This window comes from Chelonoidis abingdonii, chromosome 9 (genome assembly GCF_003597395.2).
Source record: "Chelonoidis abingdonii isolate Lonesome George chromosome 9, CheloAbing_2.0, whole genome shotgun sequence".
Lineage (NCBI taxonomy): Eukaryota > Metazoa > Chordata > Testudines > Testudinidae > Chelonoidis > Chelonoidis abingdonii.
The window spans coordinates 32746372-32773543 of record NC_133777.1 but is presented as its reverse complement, the minus strand read 5'-3'; the positions used below and the strand labels follow the sequence as shown (position 1 = coordinate 32773543).

The following is a 27172-nucleotide window of genomic DNA, read 5'->3' as shown; positions in this document are numbered from 1 at the left end:
CGGCCGGAACGAGCTCAGCCAGCGAGAGGGAGCCGCGGAGTGGAGTCAGCGGCGTACGATCTCCAGGCTCACTGCTGCTATGTTCCAGGGGCCGGAGGCCGAGTCCGCCAAGCCCAGCTCTAGGTACCTGCGGCGGCAGGGCCCTGCCTTCCCCACGGCTGGGCGCAGGCAGCGCAGGCTTCTGCCCGCGGGGGCGGCGGGGAGCGGCCCTGGGGTCTGGGGAGGCCTCCTGGGCGGGCGTAGGCTGTGGGGTCGCTCCAGGGACGGCGCCCGTACCCCACTTCCCCTGTCTGGCTGTTATCCTCCCCCCATCGCCAGGGGCGGAGGCAGGACGCCTGGGTTCTGTTCCCCGGGCTCCTGCATGTGACTGTGGGCAGGGCAGGGTGACCTTGTCCCTGTCTGGTCCCAAAGGGCTGCCTGGAGGGGGCGAGGTGAGTGCTCGCTCTCGTTGGAAGGGGCCGGGCGTTTACCCTCTATGGCTGCCTGCAGTGTGCTGGCCTGGGCGTGGCGTGGGGTGGGGGGAGGACGGGAAGCTCCAGTAGTTCAGATTACACTAGCATCTCGAGGCTGCTATATGGAATGGGGCCCTATTGTGCTGGACGCTGTAAACACGCGTTCTGTGTGCTGGAGAACGTCCGGTATCTCGTGCCTGCCCGGATTACTACCAGGCTTTGGCGGCGCTGGGTATGTGAGAGTCGGTGGCTATGAATCCTGACCCCACTCCTTGCTGGAATCTGTCCATGGAGAATTACACTGCTAGTCTGCCCTCGCTGGCTCCTAGGAAGGATTCGAGTCCTGGAAGAAGGGACAGGCTACCTGGTGCCACTTACCTCAGGGTTACCATAGGTTGGCTTATGGAAGGGGACCGGATCATGCTGTTTGGTACTGTGTATGTCTCTGGTGAGATCCCGTGCGGCAGCAAGCTTTATTTAAGTGGATGTTAAATTTCTTTGTGAGCAAATACCCTTACAGTGAGTCTGCACGCCTCCTTCCTTCTCAGTGGGGCCACGTGGCTTCGTGATATGATGGAAGGAGATTAGTTTTACTTTTGAATTTGCAGTTCAAGTTTATTTTAAAAAATAAAAGTTATGAAATTATGAAGCCCCTTTCAGTTTATCTAACTTTCAAAGTCCAAAATAAGCTATAACTTGAATTTGGAAGGGCTGCCATGAAAACTGCACACGCAGTATAACCCCTGAAAAGTTTTCTGTTTTCACTTTTGGCAGCTTGGGAACTGTTTTCCTCGTAACTCATAGGCTATATGGCATGGAGTCTGGACTGTAGAGAAGAACTCTTCTAATAGGAAACCATGAAGCTGTGGTTGCAGAAACAATCTGTATCGTGGCAGTGTTTACACTGCATTTGGAAGGCAAAATCTTTAGCTGTTGATACAGTAACACAAACACTTATTTGAGTGGATCTTCAAATAAGGCAGGCATCTGATTTGCTAATGCTGCAGTGCATCATGTATTGGATCTATGCCCTATTGCTGTATGGTGGTCTCTGAGATGGTTCCTGTATCTATGACCAAATGATGCTTTTAAAAGAATTCACATCACTAGTCATATGGAACTTTTCCCCAACACTTATTCTAGTCACATGCTGACAATTTATTAATGGATAATACAGATACCCTTTGCAGTTGTCATGTTTAAGGGCCTGTTTTATTTGTGTGCCTAATTCAAAATCGATCATCAACATCTGGAAGCATGGCAAAATAAATCCTCTTAACACAGACTCTCTGTTAGACAGCAAGCCTGTAAAAGGAGGTAAAACTACTCTTTGCATAGTGTGATTTTTAGTAATCTCATACAATGAGGCACACTGAACACCATTATAAAACTTTTCTTGGTAAAGCTGCTGTCTGAGTAACTTTCCAAACAAGAAACCTACTTCAGAGATGGTTCTTCACCGTCACCCAGATGGCTATAGCCATGGACACATTGTTAAATCATCTTTAAAGTAATAGAGACAAAAGAATATCCAAATGACAGATTTTTCATTTTAAAAGCAGTTATGGCAAAGAATTACTTAGTACCTTTTTTACCATACATTTTGAATCATCATTCCTTGTTGGCTTTTGGTGCTGCAGTAATAGTAGTTCTGTGCTGCTCTGTCTTAATGCATCTTCAACAAAACTGTGTGCCAACTTCAGTTTCCTTTACAACTAATTTTATTTTTTGCTTTGTACATTACTTGTTTTCTCTTGACCTGGCAGCTAAAGTCTTGCTCTAACTGATGTGTATCGATTTGGAACACAAAGATGCCACTTCTAAATCAATAATGGCAGAGCAGAAGAACATTGTGTTTCTCTGGGAGTAGGTATTTAGTAAAACCTCTACTTTGCTTACTGGACTAAAAAGCTATAACTTAGTAAGCAGTATTTAATAAGTAATAAAAACTCCTTGGATATGATAAAAGAGCTCTGGTTTAAAGATGTTGCATTTTGTCATAAACATCAGGTATTGGAAGCTTCCATTCAAAGAACTAGCTGTTGTGGGAGTTGAAGTGGCAACAAGATACTGTCCTTACCACATCACATCTTTCAGATGTTCAAACTTCAAATGTACTAATGTTTCAGACAACTTCCTAAATCCTAGAAGAACTGTAAAAACTAACATGCCATGCTTTGTCCCCTCCCTGACTTACTGGGGGGGGGGGGGGGAAGTGTATGAAGGATTTTAAATGAGTACAGCAGTACAAAGAGTTTAACTTCTTTCCTGTAGATGACTTGTCACACTATCAGCCAGTAGACCAGCTCCAGCCTATTTCCAATATTGATACCTATGACAGATTCAGGTTCTGCAGAAAGTGAGCTTACACTTTTTAAAAAGCCTCTATCCTTTATGGCTGCCAAGAAAACAGTCCAAACAGAAATAGTTTATAGCATTTTCTTAACCTGAAACAGTTCTAAGAATCATAAAATGGACTTGTGCATTTCTCTGAAGCATGTGGTTCTTGCTATTGGAGACTAGGCTAGATGGGTCACTGGAGAGATCCAGTGCAGCAGTTTCTATCTTCCTGTTAATCTCAGGGAGCTTGTACATCTGTATTTCTTTGTTAGATATAGATGAGGTATGGGGAGACCAGCAAGGTGCAGGGGCTACAGAATTGAAAAGAGTCTTTCTAGTCTCTCAAGTGCAAAGACTTCTGGCTGCAATGAGGGAATGGATCTTCATTACTTCTCCCCTAGCTTCCTGGCTCTTGAATCAGGAAGATGGGTAGAAGTCCTTGCTATACTACCCTCCCACACAATTTAATCTCCCCTCCACCCCCCCATTGAGTAAGTAACTTACAGCTTGTCTACACCCTGCAGTTTTTAGCAACAAGGCTGTGTTGAGACAGCCTTGTCACTAAAAGTCAGCATGTGCCAACAAAATACTTCCAGCCCTGCGAGCAGCATTAATTTTGTTCTCAGGAGAGTGCTCCTGCCAACAAAGCCATGTTCATGCTGCCATTTGCATCAGCAAAACTTTTGTCTTTCGGGGGGGGCTTTTTAAAGTATGCATGAAAGACAAAGGTTTTGTTGACAACTTCACAGTGTAGACATACCCTAAAATGCCTCCCTCAGTCTTAACAAAACTATGTCCACAGAGCTCTGACTAGCTGCTGTGAAAATGATCTCTCTGAAAACTTTGCCACTTAGTTTACATGAAGACGTGTAAATTGACAGCTTCATGTATCTGAAGCTGTCTGATCCCTGAAAACATGTAAACCAGTGTTGGGCTTTGCTTCGTGTTTTTGAAAGTTCTTCACAATTAAAAGGGCTAGAAACTTCTTTTTTTTTTTTTTAGCTACAAGAACTGCCAAAATTGATGTCTTACGTCCCATGCTCACTAGGGAAACTTCAGTGAGGGAGATTTCTTCCACAAGTGCTGTAAAAGTGTTAACTGTTAAATCTGATTTTTATATTTAGATAACTTGGGTATGAAATTATGGGAGCAGCTACCACAGTTGTGTATATAAACTGAGCAGATGCATGCACATAAGCAGAAATGTTCCTAAAAGTGCTCTGCATCATTTCTCCCATCTACTGAATGCAGTAACTTTGTAAATAGCTTTTTATTTATTACATAATGGTTATGTTCTACCCTCTAGTGTTTGTGCAAACATCCCATTTTTATCCTTGGGAAGTCTGCTCTGGAGCGAGGGTAGTTAGCACATGCAGTGTCTTCTGGTGCATTCCATTCCCAGTTGTCATAAATAATGCACAAAATGTAGGTTCTAACATAAACTTTTTCTAGATCTTTGTTTTGAAGTAAATATTAAAGATGTGACCTAAGTATAACAGGTGCATTGGCTTCTGCCTAAATCAGCAGAGAGCCTGAACAATATATTTTGAGGGGTGTACACTGAAGACTAATAATGAGAACTCATCACTGCTGGCTAATATTAGCAAAAATGGCATTATTCCACAATCCCGAACAGCCTCTCTGTGCAACTAGCAACTTCTAGTTTTGCTCCTGTTAATGAATAACTGCATCAGAAGCTATCAATACAAAAATCATTGTCATATTGATAGTTGAAAATGTGAGGACCGCATGAGATTGAATTTAATGTCAAAATAGCAAAGTGGTTAATATATTGACTATTAATCTGATATTTAATTCATTAAAAGCCAAAAGCTTAAAATGAAGCTGTTGCAGAATTTCCAGTCAGCCACAGAATCAGGAAGTCTTACCACAGACCCTCGGTTCGTTTCCCATGTAATAGGGTGTTGGAATGCATGGTCCCATTTGGGAGTATACTTAAACTGACCCTCTTAATACAATGAGGGTTTATACCCTTGCTCTGGGGATTGACCTTCCCTCATACTCCTGCAAATGTGCATGCTAACAAGAATTGTAACAGCAGGAATTTCTTCTAAGTCAATGTATAGCTTCTAAATTAAGCTATGCATTTCTTTTTCCTGTATATCTTTGGCAGTATTCTTAGACTTCTCCCTTTCTATTCCTCATCCTCTGGCCATACATAAAAGTGCTATAGTTCTTAAAAGAACAAGACCACAAAAAGTAAATAATTCAACTGGCTCCATTAGTGTCTTGGTATGTGTCCCCATTTGCTCCTTCTTTACAGAAATTCCTCCCCCAGCTCCTGTGTTATGGCTTGAGGTCATTTGAGTGACCAAAAACCATAAGTTGGCTTTGTGTAAATACAGCCTTTAGATAAAGCTGACTCTAACATGGGTTTTCTTATGTGTGTTTTGATAGCAATTTAGTTCTTTTTAAAATAGCTAGAAAAATATAGCTCACTCAGCTGGAGAACTGATTAACTTAGCATTGTTACAAATTCAACCTTAAACTCGAACCTGATATGTCATGAGCAAAAGGTCTTACCTGTTGTGTTTGAGTCTGTAGCTAAAAATCTCAGCAAATGGAAGGGATTCAGTAAAGTGGTGTTCACAGTGAGACTAGGAAGTGTAAAAAATTAATGAAACCGGTGAAAGCAAAATGCAACAAAGGCTTGTTTTGACGGAAGAAATTGCTCTGAACACGAAAGGGGAACTTTCTGCTGCCCTCCCCCACGCCCCCTTGTGACAGATGGGAACGACTTCCCTTTTTAGGAGATCTGAAATGCTACCATTTATTGTGTTTAACTGAAGTCAAGCTTCATAGAAACAGGGATACTTGGCAGCAGGCTACAAGATGCTGCACTGAATATAGACTGTGTACCTGCTGCTTGAGTTAGGTGTTGCTTTTATCATGCACAGCACAGAAACAGGCTCTTTCACATCTTCCTTTGTGTCTGTAGTATTCGAATCTGACAGTATTGTCTCATCCATATGAAGGAGATGTATTGCTCTAAAGATTTAGCTGAGATAAAACATAATTTAGAGTGGAATGAGGTGCTTGCAGTTACTCTGAATTCTCAGATTTTTAAAAAACGAACAAAAAAATGCTTAATTTAGGCTGTGAACCAGATGATGGCATTTGTTCCAAGATCTAGAGGCATTTGGTGGTAAAGGGGAAGGAACTGCATCATAAGGAGAAATGTCCCTAAGGTTAGTCTTAACTGCCATAGATTCTTGTCCTTTCTCACAATTCCTAACTAAAGCGTAACAGGCTAACTGTTAGTGTAATAGGCTAACTTTTCCTTTCTGCTGCTCTGGGTTCCATCACATTGCCCAGCACGTTGAAAAACAGGTTAGATTGTTTAGGTACCTAATATATAGACTTAAAAATGGGTGCCTGAAGTTAGACTCTTAAAAGTCTTGGCCTGGGTCATCTCCTTTTGAACCGCTTCATCCAGAAGATGTCTGGTGCTATTCCAAACCCTGAAGTATTTCAGCTTTCTTGATTTGTGAATCCTCAATATGTCAAAAGGTGGTGTGTGCTGCAGATAGAGCAAAACTTATTACCTTTAGTGTTCTGAGGTTTCTGGTTGCTTTCTAGCAGAGGAGGCTAACAAGGTCCTGAACCTAATCTCTTGGCATAGATAAGCATTTCAAGGCCCTGAAAATACTTAAACTGTAAGCACTTTGAGACAGGGCCCATCTTTGTTCTGTTTATACAGCACCTAGCACAATAGGTTCTTGGCCCGTGACTGGGGCTTCTAAGTGTTAAAGGAATTCAGGTATTAAATACACCATCATGTTGATCTCAAATAAGTGTGTATAAATGTGTATAGGATCAGAGCTGAAGATTTCTCTTTAAATAAGAAACCTTGTGTAAAATCTGAAATTCTAACAATGAGGAAACTCTTGCCTCTCTCACAGTGATTGTATTAATCATCTGGTTTCTAATTTTAAGACTACAACATTAGAAGACAGGGAAAAGTAACAACAGCTAACCATTTGTTTAAATTAGACTTCACTTAAACTATTTTAGCCATCCTGGAGACATCAAAGCATCCATGTATAGCTAAACAAAGTTCAGAAGTAGGACATTAGCCTCTAATTACACACTGCAGGTTATATAAAGAAATAAGTTAATTCATATCAAAAGTCAGAACATACAAAGTGTAGGGGACAATTTCCTTGTGCAGATGCTGGAGAAACCAACTAGGGTCAGAGCTCTTCTTGACCTGCTGCTCACAAACAGGGATGAATTAATAGGGAAAGCAAAAGTGGATGGGAACCTGGGAGGCAGTGACCATGGGATGGTTGAGTTTAGGATCCTGAAACAAGGAAAACAGGAGAGCAGCAGAATACAGACCCTGGACTTCAGAAAAGCAGACTTTGACTCCCTCAGGGAACTGATGGGCAGGATCCCCTGGGGGAACAACATGACAGGGAAAGGAGTCCAGGAGAGCTGGCTGTATTTTAAAGAATCCTTATTGAAGTTGCAGGAACAAACCATCCTCACGTGTAGAAAGAATAGTTAATGCGACAAGCAACCAGCTTGGCGTAACAGTGAGATCCTTGCTGATCTTAAACACAAAAGAGAAGCTTACAAGAAGCATAAGATTGGGGACCAGGGAGGAGTATAAAAATATTGCTCAGGCATGCAGGAGTGAAATCAGGAAGGCCAAATCACACTTGGAGTCACAGCTAGCAAGGGATGTCAGCAGTACCTGAAGAAACCTTTCTTGTTATGTTAGCAACAAGAAGAAGGTCAAGGAAAGTGTGGGGCCCCTTACTGAATGGGGGAGGCAACCTAGTGACAGAGGATGTGGAAAAAGCTGAAGTACTCAATGCTCTTTTTTGCCTCTGTCTTCACGAACAAGGTCAGCCCCCAGACTACTGTACTGGGCAGCACAGTATGGGGAGGAGGTGACCAACCCTGTGTGGAGAAAAAAGTGGTTCAGGGCTATTTAGAAAAGCTGGATGAGCACAAGTCCATGGGGATGGATGCGCTGCATCCAAGGGCGCTAAAGGAGTTGGCGGATGTGATTGCAGAGCCATTGGCCACTATCTTTGAAAACCCATGGCAATCTGGGGAAGTTCCTGGATGGCTGGAAAAAGGGAAGGAGGAGGATCTGGGAAACTACAGGCCAGTCAGTCTCATCTCAGTCCCTGGAAAAATCATGGAGCAGGTCCTCAAAGAATCAATTTTGAAGCACATAGAGGAGAAGAAAGTGATCAGGAACAGTCAGCATGAATTCACCAAGGGCAAGTCATCCCTGACTAACCTAATTGCCTTCGATGAGGAGATAACTGACTATGTGGATGAGGGAAAAGGAGTGGACCTGCTATTCCTTGACTTTAGCAAAGCTTTTGATACGGTCTCCCACAGTATTCTTGCCAGCTAGCTAAAGTATGGGCTGGATGACTGGACTGTACGGTAAATAGAAGCTGGCTAGATCATTGGGCTCAGTGGATAATGATCAATGGCTCCATGTCTAGTTGGCAGCCAGTATCAAGCGGAGTGCTCCAAGGGTCAGTTCTGGGGCTGGTTTTGTTCAGTATCTTCATTAATGATCTGGAAGATGGCATGGATTGCACCCTCAGCAAGTTTGCAGATGACACTAAACTGGGAGGAGTGGTAGATACACTGGAGGGTAGGGATAGGATACAGAGGGACCTCGACAAATTAGAGGATTGGGCCAAAAGAAATCTGAGGTTCAACAAGGACAAGTGCAGAGTCCTGCACTTAAGAAGGAAGAATCCCATCCACTGCTACAGACTAGGGACGGAGTGGCTAGGCAACAGTTCTACAGAAAAGGACCTAGGGGTTACAGTGGACTAGAAGCTTGATATGAGACTTATTGCCAAGAAGGCTAACTGCATATTGGGCTGTATAAGTAGGCGCATTGCCAGCAGATCGAAGGATGTGATCATTCCCCTCTATTTGGCATTGGTGAGGCCTCATCTGGAGTACTGTGTCCAGTTTTGGGCCCCACACTCCAATGTTTCCACATCCTTCTTGTAAAGAGTCAATCAGAGGGCAACAAAAATCATCAGGGGGCCGGAGCACATGACTTCTGAGGAGAGGCTGAGGGAACTGGGGTTATTTAATCTGCAGAAGAGAAGTATGGGGGGGATTTGATAGCTGCTTTCAACTACCTGAAAGGGGGTTCCAAAGAGAGATGGATCTAGACTTCTCAGTGATAGCAGATGACAGAACATGGAGTAATCGTCCCAAGTTGCAGTAGAAGAGGTTTAGATTGGATATTAGGAAACATTTTTTCACTAGGAGGATGGTGAAGCACTGGAATGGATTACCTAGGGAGGTGGTGGAATCTCCCTCCTTAAAGGTTTTCTTAGGCCTGGCTTGACAAAGCCCTGTCTTGAATGATTTAGTTGGGGATTGGTCCTGTTTTGAGCAGGGGTTTGGACTAGATAACCTCCTGAGGTCCTTTCCAACCCTGATATTCTAAGACTCTTGTTCTGTCATCTGCCGCCACTGAGAACAGCTGAGCTCCATCTTCTTTGGAGCCTCCCTTCTGGTAGTTGATGGCTGCTATCAAATTCCCCCTCACTCATCTCTTTTACAGACTAAACAAGCCCAGTTCCCTCAGCCGCATTTTGTAAGTCATGTGCCCCAGCCCTCTGATCATTTTCATTGCCCTCTGCTGGACTCCCTCCACTTTGTCCACAGCCTTTCTGTAGTGAGGGGCTCCAAAACTGGATGCAATATTCCAGATGTGGCCTCACCAGAGTAGAGGGGGAATAATCACTTCCCTTAATCTGCCGGCAGTGCTCTTACTAATGCAGGAATGGTGGTACGGCTACATCTTGAATATTGTGTACAGATGTGGTCTCCTCATCTCAAAGATATGCTGGGATTAGAAAAAGGTTTTTGGAAAAGGGCAACTAAAATGATTATGGATTTGGAACAGGTCCCATATGAGGAGAGATTAAAGAGGCTAAGACTTTTCAGCTTGGAAAGGAGACTAAGGGGGGATATGATTGGTGTGGAGAAAGTGAATAAGAAAATTATTTACTTGTTGCCATAATATAAGAACTAGGGGCCACCAAATGAAATAAACGGGCAGCATGTTTAAAACCAATAAAAGGAAGTTCTTCACACAGTGCACAGTCAACCTGTGGAACTCCTTGCCTGAGGAGGTTGTGAAGGCTAGGACTATAGCAGGGTTTAAAGAGAATTAAATAAATTCATGGAAGTTAAGTCCATTAACGGCTATTAGTCAGGATGGGTAATGAATGGTGTTCCTAGTCTCTGTCTGTCAGAGGGTGGAGAAAGATGGCAGGAGAGAGATCACTTGATCATTACCTGTTAGGTGCCCCAGAGGGAGTTAACCTGGCATTGGCCACTGTCGGTAGACAGGATACTGGGCTGGATGGACCTTTGGTCTGACCCAGTATGGCTGTTCTTATGTTTGCTAGAAATTGACCCAATAAACATCGCATTGTATGTACTTTGGACTTCTGGTCTTTTGCTGTTTGCTGTCTGTGTGACAAGAACCAGGGAAGTGGGAGGGTGAAGGGAAAGCCCTCTAACATAGGGCTGACTCTAATCTTGCTTTAGAAAATATGTCTTCCTTCACTTGCTTACTATCTCTAAGTTTGCTTTGCTCAAGTGGAAACTACAGATAAATCTACTTTTATAAAAGAAAATGTCAAGCTACAGGAGATGTTGCTGTGTATTAACATGAGGTTATGTCCAAGTTCTGGAATGTAACCCTTCAGGCTGGAATTATTACAATAGTATGAGGTCACAAAGGGATTATATTCTGGTCAGAACTAATATCTGTGTCAAACTAATTACTTGAATAACATTCTGAATATTTTATGTTCTGGAAGAGGCAGATATGGCACCCCACTACTGCTCAATGTTGACTTACAAATGTTTGTCAAGGACCAACCAGACAAGTATGTGAATTTTAATGATGGACCTGCACAGAGTATTTCTAACTCTGGTCTGCTAATCCTAAATTATGTAGTATAAAAATTTGAGCACTTTAACCAAATTTAATCTTAACTTTGGGAATGGGGAGGAATGTGGCAAACATGCTGAATGCAGTAGACTTCAAATAAGTTGGCATCTGTCAGTAACTGTTAATGTTCTGCAACAGAGTATTGAAACCCCCTGGAGGAGGCTCTAGTAATCTGTTTGGGAACACAGAAGAAGTTTCCTCTTCCAGCAGACCACACAGAATGGCATCTAGCATCTTTGGAGCAGCTGAGGAACCTCAGAACTTTCCAAAAAGAACATACCCTCCAGGTGAGAACGCTAGTTTCCTCAGGGAAACCACTGAGGAGAAGTAGTATAGCTGATTCTGGGTTGGAAGATATATTTGGTGGTTGTGCAATGTTCATGTTCCAGCTCAGTATCCTAGAGGAATGTAGCAGGTAAATACCAATTGAACAGCAATTTTTGCTGTCCCTGTAAACTATACACTGCTGCTAGCTGACTGAGCTTGTGCACTAAACCCAATCAGGGAGCATTCCATCATGAGTGCTGAGTTTAGCTCTAAACTGAACTTGTGCTGTAAAATAGTACTTTTTCTCCTGATGAGCCATGAGGCTGACCTTATTAAGTATAAGGATTGGGGAAATCATTAATCTACCCACTAGACTTAAAAGACTTAAAACATTGAACAAAGCTAATATGGGATAAGAGTTTTGGTAGCTTTTTTTCTGCCTGTAGGCAGCAATGAGACTACTCAGCCCACTTATAAGAACCTTGGAGTAGCCATTTTTAAGCTTGAAATAGAACTTGTACAATTGCACTGTGTAAATGTACATGAGGGTGATGTTTCTGCTTGCATATTTAGTGTGAGCTTTTGTTACATGGATGGTTTTAGTGGTGATAAGCTTGCCAGCAGTGAAATATGGGGCATTAGGTAAATTACCATTAGTCCAATATGGCAGCTATTAACTATACAATCCACTGATGAAAACTTACTGTTTGTTCAATTCGGTGCAGTAATTTCACTTCAGAGCATGAATTACAGTGGCATGTAAAGTTAGATTGCTACATTGGACTTCACAGAAGTTCTTGGTTTTAAATTTTTTTTTTTACTAAAACCATAGACAACTTTGTAGCCCTGTCTGTTTGCAGCCATTGAGATGTAAGTGCTCAAGACTATACAGTAACTACTGTATGATTTCTAAGTCTGTGTCTGCATTGGCAGAACTCAGGCCTTTAGTTTTCTGGCCTAAGCTATAGCATAGGTATGATACCACCAGGTTGCCCAGTCCTAGTAGAGAATTGGAGATCTCTTTCCTAATGTAGCCACCATATAGTGTCAGGGTGAGGAGGAGGCAGATGGGGGAGAGACTTGGAGGATCCATTCCAGAGACTTTTCCAGCTGAAATGGTGACATACACAAAGAAACTACTTTAGCTCTAACAGATGTGTCACCAGGATTCAAAAAAAATCTTGGATTTACAAGTCTTTTTTAAATGTTTTCAGGATATTGTAGTAAGCAAAATTCTAGGATTTCTGGACAAATTCAGTTACTGATGCCGAAAACCTCAAACTTGGATATTTAACTCTTTTTTTTTTTTTTCAAATCACATCTTAGATAACGTTTTAAAGAGAGTTTTATAAAGGAAGAATAGAAAACAGTTAAAACCCTTTTCCAATAACTGTTTGTTACCTTGCAGGGGGGAAAGGAAGTGGTATCTTTGAGGATCCTAGCCCTGTCCAGTCTCGTCAACGCATGAATCCGCCTGGTGGGAAGACAAGTGATATCTTTGGATCTCCAGTACCGGCCAGCCCTGTTCGAGCACACCCAAACAAACCCAAGGTATTTGTACTGCTGTGGCTGTGAAAATGGTTAGAAAAAGCTGCTAACAGGGCTTGCTATAATCTGGTAGAGTTAATGTTCTGAACAAGGCTCCTATGTACTATGTGGCATGCTAGTCCTATGTTATGCCTCAGGAAACTCAACATTAGTCAGCTCTGCCTCCACAACCCTCTTCTAGTCAAGGATCCCTTGTTACTTTTGATAGTGAACTCATTTATGCTGCATCAGTTCTCAGTGTGTTGCAGATTTTTGTACGGAAAAATATACAGTTGCACTGTGGAGGTATGAGGGGGAAGCCAAAAGCTCTTTACAGTTGGATACAGGAGAACTGGTGCTTCTATCACCTAGATAAGATGTAGGAGGCTGTCTTCTGACAACCAGGAGGCATTTCAGGCTTTTGGAATTGGAAGGAGATAGCAGCAAGGAGATTTTTTTTTTATTTTATTTTATTTTTATTTTTTTAAATGAGGGTGCTGACTTCAAATTTGAGAGGTGCTGAATTCCTTACTATTCACCTTCACATGGCTTTACAGAAACTAGCTGCCTTCTGCATCCCATCTTAGTATACACAACAACATTAGTTTGACTTTCTGCTACAACAGGGTCAGCAACCTTTCAGAAGTGGTGTGCCGAGTCTTCATTTATTCACTGTAATTTAAGGTTTCATGTGCTGGTAATACATTTTAACGTTTTTAGATGGTCTCTTTTTTCTATAAGTCTATAATATATAACTAAACTATTTTTTTTTTGTATGTAAGGTAAACAAGGCTTTAAAAATTTTTAAGAAACTTAATTTAAAATTTAAATTAAAATGCAGAGCCCCCCCCCCCGGACCCGGACAGTGAGAGTGCCACTGAAAATCAGCTCATCTGCTGCCTTCGGCACACATGCCATAGGTTGCCTACCCCTGTGCTAACATGGTCAGCAAGAAAATAGCTAATTTTAATGTCAGCCTTACCCTCCATTAAGCTTTAGTCCCAACATCCCCTTATTTCAGTATCTGCAGATTCAAGCACATGTCAGAATATCAGTTTATATTTTCATTTTTGAGGTTCTCAACAACAATGGTTAGAGACCTATTTTTGTGTACAGAAGCTTAATTTTTGGTGCACAGTTGTGGCAGTCATAGGACTACTATGTGGCAACTTACTTGGCTGCATAATCACATTAGACATGAGCAAACATTCTTCTGGAGAAAACAAGAATGTAAATATTTGCTATTTATGTACCATGTTCTTGCATGCTCCTGCATCTTGGCTGGTTAACTCTTTCCTTAAGTCGAAACTGCACCACTGAGTGAGTCAGCCATCATACTGGCAAAGTTCTTGACAAGTAGAGAGTCTTGGAAACATACTATCTATTAAGCAGTAGTGTTAATGGAACCTGTGCTCCACTAAAATTTCTGCTGAAGGGAAACTGATGGTGGTAGTTTTATTACTTCTAAAGTTCTAGTTGACCAATGTTACTAGCATCTGATTTAAGAACATAGAACTAAACTTAAGGTAGGAGTCAGAAGTGATATTCTTTGTCCCAACCTCTTATGCAGTCCTGCCAGTATTAACTCCAAGGGATTCTGGGATTTGGGTCATAGGAAAAACTGAGAATTTTGAGGGCTGGGTGTATGCCTGCCCAGGGGTCTCGTGTTTCTTTAGAGGAGGTGTGTGTTGCTTCTCTTCCTACCCTCTGCATTGGATGGCTCTGAGGTAGCACTTCTGTGAAGTTGGCTCCGCTCTCTAGAAATGCAATTTCGCCCAGCCTGGAACTTAGTGCTGGATGTGGGGAGGGTGGCATGGACTATTGTAATTTTGGATAGAGCAGGGATGCAGTGGAAGCAGCAAGAGGAGGGGGATGAAATCATTCTCCGGGTTTTAGGTAGAATTCTAGTCAGTTGCTCACCTTTAGAGCATGCAGCCCAGTATGTGTGCCCCCTGGCAACCTATTTCAAGCTCACACCTCACCGATTGAGAATTGCTTGAGTACTCGCTTGAGAATTTGCACTGTTGGGTAATGTGATGCTGCCTTTAAAGGGGGTTAAAGGTAAAAAATCTTTTAATGTCATTTTCATGCCAGCCCTTTCTGCCGGGGGTGAAACTATCCTAGAAACAGTAGAACCGTAATGATTTGATGTACTAGGTACTCTCATGAATTGTATTGATTTGACTACAGCAGTCTTCATGTGAGGAGATCCTTTGAAGCCATCCTTGCTCATCACAGCTGATTCCTAAATCTGAAAATGGGTCAGTGAGGGTGGGTGAAAACTATCCTTAGGCTCATCTGACACAGTAATCCAAACTACTCTGGATACTTCACTGAGCATGTTTGTTGCTGAGATGCCCAATGGAGCACTAAAGAGCTTGCTGCTCTGGGTCTGAACACTTGCTGCTATTTTTTGGTGCCAGTGGGTACTTGTAGAAAGAGTCGTGCAAGATAATGGTCTAGAATCGATATAGATCCAAGGGTGGAAAGTCTTAAGGATCTAATAGGCTATTGCTGTATCTTGTTTCTGTGAGTTGTCTTGGTACGACATACAGGCAGCCAGCATAATGTGAAGAGCACATGGGGATTGTGATGTTGTTGACATGAACTGTGACCATATAGATCATTGTTGCAACCAAGGTCCCTACAGTTATACCAGATCTTGTACAAAGGAGGTCAAATAAGGTGTCTATGGAAAGATTGTAATTCACTAATTACTATTATGCTGTGTGTATCATCATTTTTATATTTGAAATTATGAATATTGGCCATGTAATTGTATCTCAGTGTTTGAGTCTAAGTAGCATCAGTGAAGCATTTGGTCAGGTTCTTGAGAATGGGCAGTTACTCAGAATAGTCCTATCAGGAAACACTTAACTGACAGTGGACTTTGGGAGATGCCAATCCACATCTGAGCTTTCCTGGGAACGTTCAAACTAACATGTAAACAATGGCGTCAACCTGCAAAAAGCTGAATCATTCGTGGACATGTGACTTGCCCAGGTGGGTACAAACTCTATCTTGTTGCTGTGATTTTGCACAGAAGAACAAAGGGGTTTCCACCCATGAGAGAGAAAATATAAAAGGCCCTGGAAGCCTCTCCATTTTGTCTTCAGCTGGCTCAAGAGATGGCGTCTCCACTCCAAAGAGATGCCTGAAAGAAAATGGCACAAAAGACAGTAACTATGGGGATGTGAGTGATTGCTGGACCCAAGCCATAAACTACAACGTTGGCCTGAAAAGGATTGGGCCCAGACTAGGATGGAGTCCAGTCTATGAAAGAAGCTTATTGGAACATCTCTGAGTGCTGTACTCAGTTTCTTAATATATTAGGCTTAAACTTGTGTGGTTTTTTTGTTTTGATTTGGCTTGATAACAGAGAGAACAAAGTAAGTTATTACTTGAAACCACTTAAATCCTACTTTTTATACTTTTGTTAATTAATAAATACCTGGGGGAGCAAACAGCTGTGCATATCTCTCTATCAGTGTTATAGAGGGTGGACAATTTGAGTTTACCGTGTTTAAGCTTTATACAGAGTAAAATGGATTTATTTGGGGTTTGGATCCCATTGGGAGCTGCATGCTGAAGACAGGATCACTTCTTAAGCTGTTTTTGAGTTAAGGCTGCAGCTTTGGGGGTGTCGTTGCAACAGGCTTGCATGTCTGGCTCAACAAGGCCCAAACTGGCAGAGAAAATGGGCTCAGAGGTAGTCTGAGCCCAGTCCCAAGGGGGTTTCTGTGACCGAACCTGTCACAGTGGCGTAGTCTGCAGGATTTGTGCACAGCTGATTGCTGTGAGACACTGGTATCGATTTTAAGTGTGGTGGCTGGAGAACAGACAAACTAGTTACTGGTTTGTTATCTTTTTGTTTATTTTGAGTGAGGGAAATAAGCACAAGAAAGAAGGAAAATGACTGCCAGGGAGGCAGCTACAAAACTAGAGCTGGCCAGAATGGAAGCGGAAGAAAAGGCAAAGGACTGTGAGTTTCAAATGTGGCAGGCAGAAGTGAGGCTCAAAGGAGCAGCTGTGGCTAGGGGAAGCCATGGAGTCCCAGAAACAGGCTCAAATTGAGCTGCCCTGGAGTTAAAAGAAGCCCGAGAAATACAGGCCCAAATTGAGACCTAGAAGCATGAACTGGCTGTAATGTAGTGGAAGAGGCTGAACCCTTCAGCAGCTGGCTCCACTTCCCCAAAAATCCATAAATGGGAGCAGTTATGTTGGTAGTATGATGAATCCAGTGATACTGCCGAATATTTCATCACCTTTGAGAGACTATGCACTCTCCATGTGATTTCTGAAGATCAAAAATGACCACTTGCCCAGTCAATTTTGCAATCGGAGCTCTGGACATATTCAATAAGATGCCTATTGATGATGCTTCAAACTATGGTAAATTTTAAGGAACTGGTTTGGAAATAGTTTCAGATTACACTTGAAACCTACAGGGTTAAATGCCAGAGTTTTACGAGGGGATCTGGATTAAGTAATGTGGCTTATGTAAATAAAATGAGAGATTAGTTAGATAAGTGGGTGAGGGGGGGAAAAGCCATTAAATGTTTTGAACAAATGTGTGATTTAATTACTCAGGAACAGTTCCTGAATATGTGCAGTGATGTAAAACAGTATTTGTGGGACAAAAAGGTGGATGCAGTGGGGGAATTAGCTGGTTTGGAGACTCTTACGAGCAGTCACAAGATCCAATTAAACATAAACCCTTGGCAGAGGGCTACAGCGTTGGTGGAAAGCAGAATCACTGTTTTACCCCTGGGAAAAGGGAAGCTGGGCATTTACCTCCCCATTCCCTTGTTACTCGTCCCAAATCTCCTGTACAAGCAGAGGAGCCCAAAAGGTGCTATCGTGGTAAGTCCACTGAGCACCTGAGGAATAAACGTCCTTGGCTGAGTGGGAACAGGCAGCAGGTAGCACATGAAGCTGCTGCTTCTCAGAGCACAGGGGTATCCCTGGCTGCTGCCTTGTTCCACACAGGATTTGTAAAGGTTGTTTCTACACAACCAAGCAGTGAGCGTATGCATTCTGTTAAACTTAATGGCAAAGTGCTCCAAGGATGGAGAGACACTAATGCAGAAATGTCTGTGGTCAGAAGGTACCTGATCCATGAAAAGGATTTGTTACCAGGCAAAATGGCAGAATTACAATTGGTGGGAGGTTACAAAGTCCTTGCACCTTTATATAAGATACACATGGAAACTGGTGATTAGCACGCTGAACTGACTGTTGCAGCGGTGGCACAAAAATTTGTACCCTTTCTACTGGGAGATGAACTCTTTGTGGCAGAATCTGTCCCAGGGTTTGTTAGCAACAAGAAGGAATCTTGTGCTGAAAGCCCCTGAGGGGATGCTAACATCACACATGCTGCTGGAGGAACAGGAGAGTCTCTCTTTAATTCCTCTGTAGCAGTGGAGAATGCAGCTCTGGGATGGTCATAACCAGTTCCTGTCACCCCAGTGCTCAAGGCAGGTCTGGGTGGGAAGGGCTGGATAAAGCCAGCTCCTGTCCTGTAATCATCTCCTCAGGGGAGAGAGATGTTCCACCTTGTAACAGGGAGGTTGTCAGGGTTCCTTCCCCACTCTTAACTCTAGGGTACAGATGTGGGGACCTGCATGAAAGACCCCCCTAAACTTATTTTTACCATCTTAGGTTAAAAACTCCCCAAGGCACAACTTCCTCTCTCCTTTTTTTTTTTTTTTTTTTTTTTTTTATACCTTGGATTAAGTAATGCTGCCACCACCAAGTGATTTTAAACAAACATTTAGGGAGGGCCACTTGGAGCCCTCCCTTCCCCAAATATCCCCCCAAGTCCCTACACACCTTTTCCTGGGCAGGCTTGAGAATATATCCTCACCAATTGGTACAGTGGACACAGACCCAAACCCTTGAATCTTAAAACAATGAAGAATCAATCAGGTTCTTAAAAGAATAATTTTAATTAAAGAAAAGGTAAAAAATTACCTCTGTAGAATCAGGATGGTAAGTACTTTACAGAATAACAAAAGACTCAAGAACACAGAGGATCTCCCCTCTAGGCAAAACCTTAAAGTTAGAAAACCAGGCATAAACCTCCCTCTTACACAGAGGAGAAAACAAGCCAAAATTAAAAGTAAACTAAGGCATTTCCTTGCTAAATACTTACTAACTTTATAGGAGGTGGATTGCTTGCTTCCTTGATCTGTGTCCAGCAAAAGCCCACAGAACAGACATAGCCTGTCTCTTCTCTTCTCTTCTCCCCCCCTCGCACCCCCGTCCGATTTGGAAGTATCTTGTACGCTCATTGGTCCTTTTGGTCAGGTGTCAGCTAGGTTACCTGAGCTTCTTAACCCTTATGGGTAAAAGAGGAATTAAGCAGTTATGGGGTAAAGAGGGATTTTATGCTACCCTTGTCTGTATGTTTATGACATAGGTGTTCCCAGCTGCTGACTGCCAGGAAGTTACAGGTCAGCAAGGGACAGGGCCTTTCCTGGGGTGCAGAGACATGTATCCCAGAGATGCAGGTTTGGGTCCTGATGACCACTGTGGTGGGAACAGACCCCAAGGACTTTATAGCTGGAAGCAAGCCCAACCTGAGTGAAAGGGGGGGATTTTGCTGGCCAGTGAAGGGTCTGTCATAGCTGGTAGCCATGAGCCCACAGATGGATCAGGGTCACCTTCCCTTCTGTGTCCTACAAAAGTGTTGGCCTCAGAGGGCAGCCTAGAAAAGGAAGTCAAGATGGAAGGTGAGGGGGGACAGGAGGCTCTGCCCAAGTTTTGTAGGAAGGCTTTTGCCCAGGGGGAGGGTGAAGGATCTGCATCTAAAATGCCAGACCCCTCATCTATGGATCAGGTTTTGAGAGAGGACGGGGGTCAGATCTCCTGAAGGGGAGAGTCAACCCAACTGACCTGTTGGGAACAAAGAGGGGGTCTTTACGAATTCAAAGCCCTCCATTAAAGAATGTTGTTCCTGCTACCCTTGTAAAAGATAACATTGTCTCTTCAAGGCTGGGGGAAGAAAAACTTTGCATTTTGGAAGTTTCACAAGGGGGTGGGTACAACCCAAAGAAATTCCCAAGGGAGAGGCAGGGGGCAGGCATGGTCGCAGTGCACCCTTTTCTTGCCAAATCCTCAAACCCATGCCTGAATTGGGAGCCTACTCCATAGAGACAGGAGAGTATCTAAACCTCTATCATGGTACACACAGGAATTGGGAAATGCAATAGACACTGAAAAAGCTAAATTGTATGAACAGCAAATCTATGGCAGATAGGCTCTATTAATCTTGTATCTTTTGCTGCTTCATCTAGGGGTCAAGACAAAGTAGTTAATACTAATGGTAACCTTTAAAGATGTGACATACCTGATTTATGGGGAAAACTTTTGTACATGCTAGGGATGGTGACAAGACTGTCCCACATTCATGTTGCTTTTCAGCTTATATTTGTAAACAGGCTGGAAGCTTGACACAGCAGCAAAAGCATAACAGGCCTACGCTGCTGTGTGGAAGGGGAAACTGAGGCACACCGCCTCATGGCATTGGTGGCTAAATGCCAAGACACTTACACTTTAACAGGTATTGTGATCTGCGTTCTCTTAACAGTACTACACCACAACATATTTTCAGATACTTGGGGACCAGGAACCTCAAACCTTGCTAGAACACCTGTAAATTACATCATAGGGTTTTAAAGGTACTGGGAGAATGTGTGACAAGAGCCAGACAAGGATTTTACAAGGACATCATCCATGGCATAGTCAGTACAAGTCTCTGGCAGTAAATTCAGGAGGAGGGTATGATGTTATTGACATGAACTGTGACCATGATCATTGTTGCAACCAAGGTCCTTCAGTTGCACCAAATCCTATGCAAAGGAGGTCAAGTAAGGTGCTATGGAAAGGTTGTAATTTGCTAGTTATGATTATGCTGTCTGTGTGTATCACTTTTATATCTGAAGTTACAAATATTGGCTATGTTCTTATATCTCAGGGCTTGGCTACACTAGAAATTTCAAAGCGCTGTCGCGGCAGCGCTTTGAAGTGTGAGTGTAGTCAGAGCGGCAGCACTGGGAGAGAGGTCTTCCAGCGCTGCACGTAAACCACATCCTTTACGGGTGTAGTGTGCAGTGCTGGGAGCCACGCTCCCAGCACTGCCACCCTGATTACACTGACACTTTACAGCGCTGTATCTTGCAGCGCTCAGGGGGGTGTTTTTTCACACCCCTGAGCACGAAAGTTACAGCACTGTGAAGTGCCAATGTAGCCAAGGCCTCAGTGTTTGATGCTAAGTAGCATCAGTGAAGCATTTGGTCAGCTTCTTGAGACAGGACTATTCTGAGTAATTGCCCAATCAGGAAACACTTAACTGACAATGGACTTCGGGAGGTGCCAATCCACATCCGAGCTTTTCTGGGAACATTCAAACTAACATGTAAACAATGGCTTCGGCCTGCAAAAAGCTGAATCATTCATGGCCATGTGACTTGCCCAGGTGGGTACAAACTCTATCTTGTTGCTGTGATTTTGCACAGAAGAACAAAGGGGTTTCCACCCACAAGAGAGAATATAAAAGGCCCCAGAGGCCTTTCCATTTTGTCTTCAGCTGGAATGGAGAGGCCATCTTGAGCCAAAGAGATGCCTGAAAGAAACTGGCACAAAGGACAGTAACTACGGGGGTGTGAGTGATTGCTGGACCTAAGCTATAAACTACAATGTTGGTCTGAAAAGGATTGGGCCCAGACTAGGAAGGAGTCCAGTCTGTGAAAGAAGCTTATTGGAACATCTTGGAGGGTGAGATTTACCTGTATTCAGTTTCTTAATGTATTAGGCTTAGACTTGTGTGTTTTATTTGATTTGGCTGGGTAACAGACAGAACAAAGTAAGTTATTACTTGAAACCACTTAACTCCTACTTCTTATATCTTGTGTTAATAAATACCTGGGGGAGCAAACAGCTGTGCATATCTCTCTATCAGTGTTAGAGGGTGGACAATTTATGAGTTTACCCTTTATAAAGCTTTATACAGAGTAAAACGGATTTATTTGGGGTTTGGATTGGGAGCTGGGTATCTGGCTGCTGGAGACAGGAGCACTTAAGCTGTTTTGAGTTAAGTCTGCACCTTTGGGGTGTGGTTCAGACCCTGGGTCTGTGTTGCAGCAGGCTTGCATGTCTGGCTTGACAAGGCAGGGTTCTGAAGGCCCAAACTGGCTCAGGTGGTCTCAGTCCCAAGGGGATCTCTGTGACCAAACCCACCACAGGGATCACTGTCTCCTTAAAGAACTTGATGCTACAGTTGCTCTCCCAGTGCCATTTCAGGAAACTTCATGGAGAGCAAGCTGCAGCATTTGGCTCTTAATGCAGAAATCACATGGTCTTGGTGTAAAGGATCTTTTAGGTCTAAGATTTAAGAAAAGCTTGCAGTGGAGTAGTAGTTAACCTATGTTCATAACCTTATGAAGCCCTAAAACAGTTCTGATTTTATTGCAGGATCACATTGTCTTACAAGAGGCAGGAGATGCATCAAAGGAACTGAAAGGTAAGGCAAGAGAAACCTCTTTCTCTGAGATGCTGTGAAGAGTATTTTGTCCTTAAAACCAGCATTAGTCTTGTTTGTTCTTCCTCTTTGCATACAGAGGCCAACGCAATCAAATGCGGTCATGGCTATAGAACTTCAAACTGGGCAGTCGGACTTTCAGTATCAGTTACATGATAGGAAGTGATCTGAAATAACCATCCAACTTCTTCTGTTAAGCTGGGTCACTTTAGGTAGGGTATCGAAAGGTGGGCCCTATGCTAGGCTGATATCTAGATATGAGAAGTGTCTGTTTTGATACCTGCCCTTGTAGATAGTCTGTTTGTTTTTATAGGAGACTGTTTTTGTACTTAAGCCCAAGACCTTAGAATGTGGTGGGCCAACTTGGACCATCCCATTTTGAAGCAGCAAGGACACAAGTTAACTGAACAAATTCAGATGTAATTCCCATTTCTGCAGCTCTCTCAAGCAGTTGAGCTATTTGTGTAATATATCTGAATCTTGAGCAGAATGATCCCCTTATTTAAGTGGGGGAATGCACAATTATTTATAAAATACAGACAGACACACATTGTGGTAAACTGTTCCTCCTTCTCCTGCATTCATAGCTTGTAATTCTGGCCTTCTTTAACTAGCTATGGAGTAACTGATTTTTCCCAGAATGCATTATTGCTCCATTACTAGCTGCTAGGTGAGAGCATAATGGAAACTGTACTTGTGAGCTCGAGGGTCCTACCTGGCAGGATGTAGCATTTATGGTTTGGCACACTATCAGTAATAAGTGTGTGGTGTCAACATTTTATAGTATATAATAATCTTACACAGCATTCTACAGAATAAGTAATGACCTAAGATGTCTTAAAAGTGGGCATAAATAATTGGTGAAAACAAGATAGGAGTGTCTTGGAAGAAGTAGACCTTGAGCAGGAAAAGTGCTGTCCTGGCTCTGAACAGTCTCTCTCTACCCCTGCACAAGTGAAGAAGGGAGATAAAGGGAGCGGAAGGATGTGAGGGGTTGGAAGGAGGGAAGAATGTACCGACTATTGAAGATGGGTATGAAAAGCAATGTTACTGCAGTGCAGTGTAACCATTCTAACCTCCCTTGTCATCATACAGCGACAGAAAACAACAAACCACAGATGAAAGACAGAGGCGAGAAGAGAGATCTTGGGAAAGAAGAGCCAGGCCCCAAGATAGATGATCATGAACCCAGACTGGGACCAAGGCCACGGTCGCACAACAAAGTCCTCAATCCCCCTGGTGGCAAATCCAGCATTGCATTCTATTAGGAACATTCACTTTCACTAATGGAGTCAGCACAGAAACTTTATCTATCTGTAGGTCCTGAGGTTTGTTTTCAGATGCTTTAGGCAGGAGGATGGGGACTTTAGTGACTCATCTAATCCAAGTGGAAGACATCTTGATGTTCAAGACTTCTGTAAGACCTGTTAGTGATGGTGCTTATGGAAATAACCGAAGACTCTTATGTGCTAGACAGCGCAGGATTCAGCGGGACTGTAGCTTAGATAGGTGCAAGAGGAGTGTTCCTTTGTGGTGGAGAATTTAAAAAAAAAACCCTCTTATTCTTGCAGTCAGTTAGTAGCTCAGACTCTTGGACCGATGCATTTAGGTACAGTCAGTATGGTGAAATTCTATCCCAGTGGATGGGGACTTGGATGCCAGGCCTGGCATCTGTCTAAATTGAGCCTAACAGGAGCTAATGCTCTCCTAGGCAGTGTATCCTAACCTTAAGAAGCAAAAAATTTATCTGCAACCATTTTAATATAAACATGATCCATTCTAAGTGGTGTTGCTGGCCTCTGAAGAGTTCTGCTTAGTCCTTGGCCGTAAGGGACGACTTCCTCCCCAGATTTATTATGTTAAAACTCTCATTGTTCTGTGGCAGTCTCGCAAGCCATCAAGTTGTATAAAGTTTTGGAGCACTTCAGTAATAGTCTGTACTGATATTTGCTCGACAAAGAGAAAAATTATAGTTTAGTATACTGTCTCATCCAGGCACTCCTGGAAGGATCTTATTTCACTGATGTCATGCAAGGGTCCCTCCAGCTTTCCTGGTAGGGAGGGGAGTGACTTGGGTACACAGTTGCATCTATTGAAAGAACTCTGACAAACTACAGTAGTATATAATTAGATTCTGGAAACTGTCCCAGGACATCTCTAGTGAGCCAGCTTTAATGTCCCATCACCAGCCTCTAAAAGCCCTCATGTACCGATGCTTTAGCTTTTGCAGGGTTCTCTTCCCCGTCATGCAGAAATAATGGACTGCTTTGCTTGTATCCTCCAGTAGCTTTGTTTTTTGTTTCTATGCTGACTCTGTTAGTGAAACCTCTGTTTTGTTAGCCATGGGTTGCCTTTGACTGCCTGTTGTTCCTTGGTAGTGTGGACGATCCAAGTTGCTCATCCACACATACTCGTGTAGCTATTTTAAGACTGTTAATCCCTGTTCATCTGCTTGGGGCAGTCTAGGGATCACTGCAATACTCTTCTGGCACAGTGGCTGTTTTGAATTATGTTTGCAAGAATGTACATTGTTCTCTCTAATTAGGTATGTGGGTTTGGGGGTGGGGGGTTGAAAGAGGGCTCTTAAATTTCAGTTAATTCTGACTGGACTTTCCTCAAACATATCAAATACTGATACTTTGATAACACTAGGTGCTTAGACTGTTGGCCACTTGTAATAGTGTTGGTGGTTTAGTGTTTGTTTTTTTTTTTTGTTTTTTTTTTTAATTTATTTTTTTTTTAAACTACCTAACTCATTACATACAAGAGTTGTTCATGTCCATCAAAGACCAAGTGACCTTATCTACACAATGGCTCCACATACCAGTAGCTGTTCTTGCCTAGGTTCACTGAAAACTATTTCTGTGACAAACTGTTCAAAAGAGCTATTTCTTAGCTAGATGCTACAACAGCTTAGAGGTCATAACGATTGTTAAAGTGCCCAGCAAAGATGAACGACTGACTGTACCACAGAGACTTGCAGCTGCCTTTTATCTTACGGAAGTGGAAAATCCCCTTTTACAAGGTGGAAGTGGCAGGAATCTTAATGCCTCCTGTGCCTCTTCCACAGGAGGCTTGGCACTCCTGCTGCTGGCCGCCTCTAACTGTACGAGGATGGTGATCCCAATACATCTGTTTTTAGATTATATTCCTCCCAGTATAGCAGTTTCCTAGTTGCTATTCCTATTTTGCTTATTTGGTCAAGTCTATAAAGGATCTTCTGTCCCCTCCTGCCATTTTAGTGTTTAACTTTGCTTTCCAGTACACGCTAGGCTTTTCCGGGGATTAGCAGGTAGGAAAGGCCAACCAGTCTGCCTTCAGCTTTTGTATTGAAGAGTTTGTGGACAAGTCAGTGAGCTTAGATTTAAAGCTTGATATTTTATAGACTAACAGGAGCTGAAATATTGTTTTAAACAGCAGTTTCCAGCTAAGTCTTAAACTACTATGGACTTCTGTCTGCATGTGTTGGCTAGCATTTCCCTCATTGGCATACACTCTGCTCAGTGTCTCCAAGTTTAAGTTTGATAAGGATGCTTTTTTTTTTTTTTTTTTTTTTTGTTTACACACACAGGCAACAGGGGAATGGAACTTGTATTAATGGTTAAATCATGGACTTCTCAATAAACCACAGTATTTTGTTACTTCACTGTGTGTAGCTGGGTTCTCCTGTCAGTAAGTCATTGTTCTAGTCTATAGCAAACATTTTAGCCAGTGATCAAATTCCATATAACACTTCTTGTGTAATACAATGAGCCTTCTCAAACACTTACTTCCTGCCACAGTTAATTTTAAAGGTGCTCCATCCTCTGACTGGGGGGGGCAAGCCAGCCTGCCTGCCTCCCTCCCTCCCTATTGCAGAAGCAGTGTAGCCTAGAGCAGTAGTCCCCAACCTTTTACATCTGGCAGGCGCCGGACGATGAGCCACTTGACATTGCTGCTTTTTGGCGGATGTTTGTCCATGGGCCAGTACGCGGGCACAGATAGGTGCTTACTGGCACCGTATTGGGGACCAGTGGGCTAGAGCATGCCTGGAATCAATCTACACTAGCTTCCCCTGTAATGGATACAAGAATGAAAGTGTAGCAGCTTCCAACAGGCTGTGTTTAGATGCATTTTTCTGCTGTCTAAGCCCCTTTCCATAAACCTTGAAACTGTCTGAATTTGCCTAAATTGTTATGTTATTGAGCATCTACACTTGTCCCTAGAAATTGATCCATATTTGTGAACATTCATAGCTGTAAGCCTCTTCCCTAGTGAAACAAACATAAGTGCATAAAACTGTCCTTATATATCTAGCTGCTTTTGTTCTGTAGACTAGATACTTTGAGACTACACATCCCACTTCAGATAAATTAGACAGCATGGCAGTTAGAGAGAAATATTAACTTAGGGTGAACTATGCAGGCACTCTGTCAAAGTTGATGTTTTGTCACAGCTGGCAGGTATAAACAACCAGGGATCCATATTCCATCTGCAGACTGAACTTCACTGTACCTCTATGCTGCTTGTAAGACCAAGCTTTCATATTTCATCTCTTGGTGGAACACCATTCTTAAGCCATTCTTTTAGGTAAGAGCTTGTGCATCTATGAACTAGTATCAAGGATAATTAAATCTTAATACAGTGATAGGCAGGAGATAAATGAGTACAAACACTGGATGTAATCCATAGATTACCATAAAGGATTAAGCAACCTTACTGGTGCGTGACCACAGTTACAGAACTATATGATGAAGTCATACTACAGAATCTGCAAATGAGTTCATTTCTCTTCTAGAAGAAACAAATCTGACTCTTGTACTGTTTTTCCTGACTTTTAAGGTAAACATTATCCAGGTTAATGCTCTAGACAATGCAACAGAAAAGTGCAGGTGCCTAGTGTACATACTAAAGTTAGCTTAAAATGTAGCAGAAGTGTTGATCAATTGCATGCTTTGGCCTGTCACTAGAGAAAACACTTGTAGGCTTTTCCGTGTCTTAAATATCAGTCAGGTATCATCTGACAGTCTAGTTTAAAATTCATGATGCATAACTCATGTAAGTTTGTTTTGTTTCTCA

At 42.7% G+C, this 27172-nt stretch overlaps 1 protein-coding gene across 3 annotated transcripts; it reads left to right on the top strand.

Moving 5' to 3' along the window:
• On the top strand, positions 1-25760 carry JPT2 (Jupiter microtubule associated homolog 2). 3 transcript variants are annotated; one of them, XM_032783772.2, is made up of 5 exons: positions 1-123; positions 10918-11066; positions 12455-12597; positions 22048-22096; positions 23210-25760. In XM_032783772.2, exons 1-5 carry the CDS (start codon positions 80-82, stop codon positions 23380-23382), a joined length of 558 nt encoding a protein of 185 aa, XP_032639663.1. In that variant the 5' UTR covers positions 1-79; the 3' UTR covers positions 23383-25760. The 3 variants fall into 3 exon arrangements, with proteins under 3 accessions (XP_032639663.1, XP_032639665.1, XP_032639662.1); XM_032783774.2 differs by lacking the exon at positions 1-123 and adding an exon at positions 285-431; XM_032783771.2 differs by lacking the exon at positions 1-123 and adding an exon at positions 534-684.
• The last annotated feature ends 1412 nt before the right edge of the window (positions 25761-27172 follow it).

Excerpts from the sequence above, each read along its gene's own strand:
- JPT2 (XM_032783771.2), top strand. The coding sequence starts at position 575 with ATGGAATGGGGCCCTATTGTGCTGGACGCTGTAAACACGCGTTCTGTG. Across the intron at positions 685-10,917 it reads CCAGGCTTTGGCGGCGCTGG|AGTATTGAAACCCCCTGGAG; the intron begins GTATGTGAGAGT and ends GTTCTGCAACAG. Across the intron at positions 12,598-22,047 it reads CACACCCAAACAAACCCAAG|GATCACATTGTCTTACAAGA; the intron begins GTATTTGTACTG and ends ATTTTATTGCAG.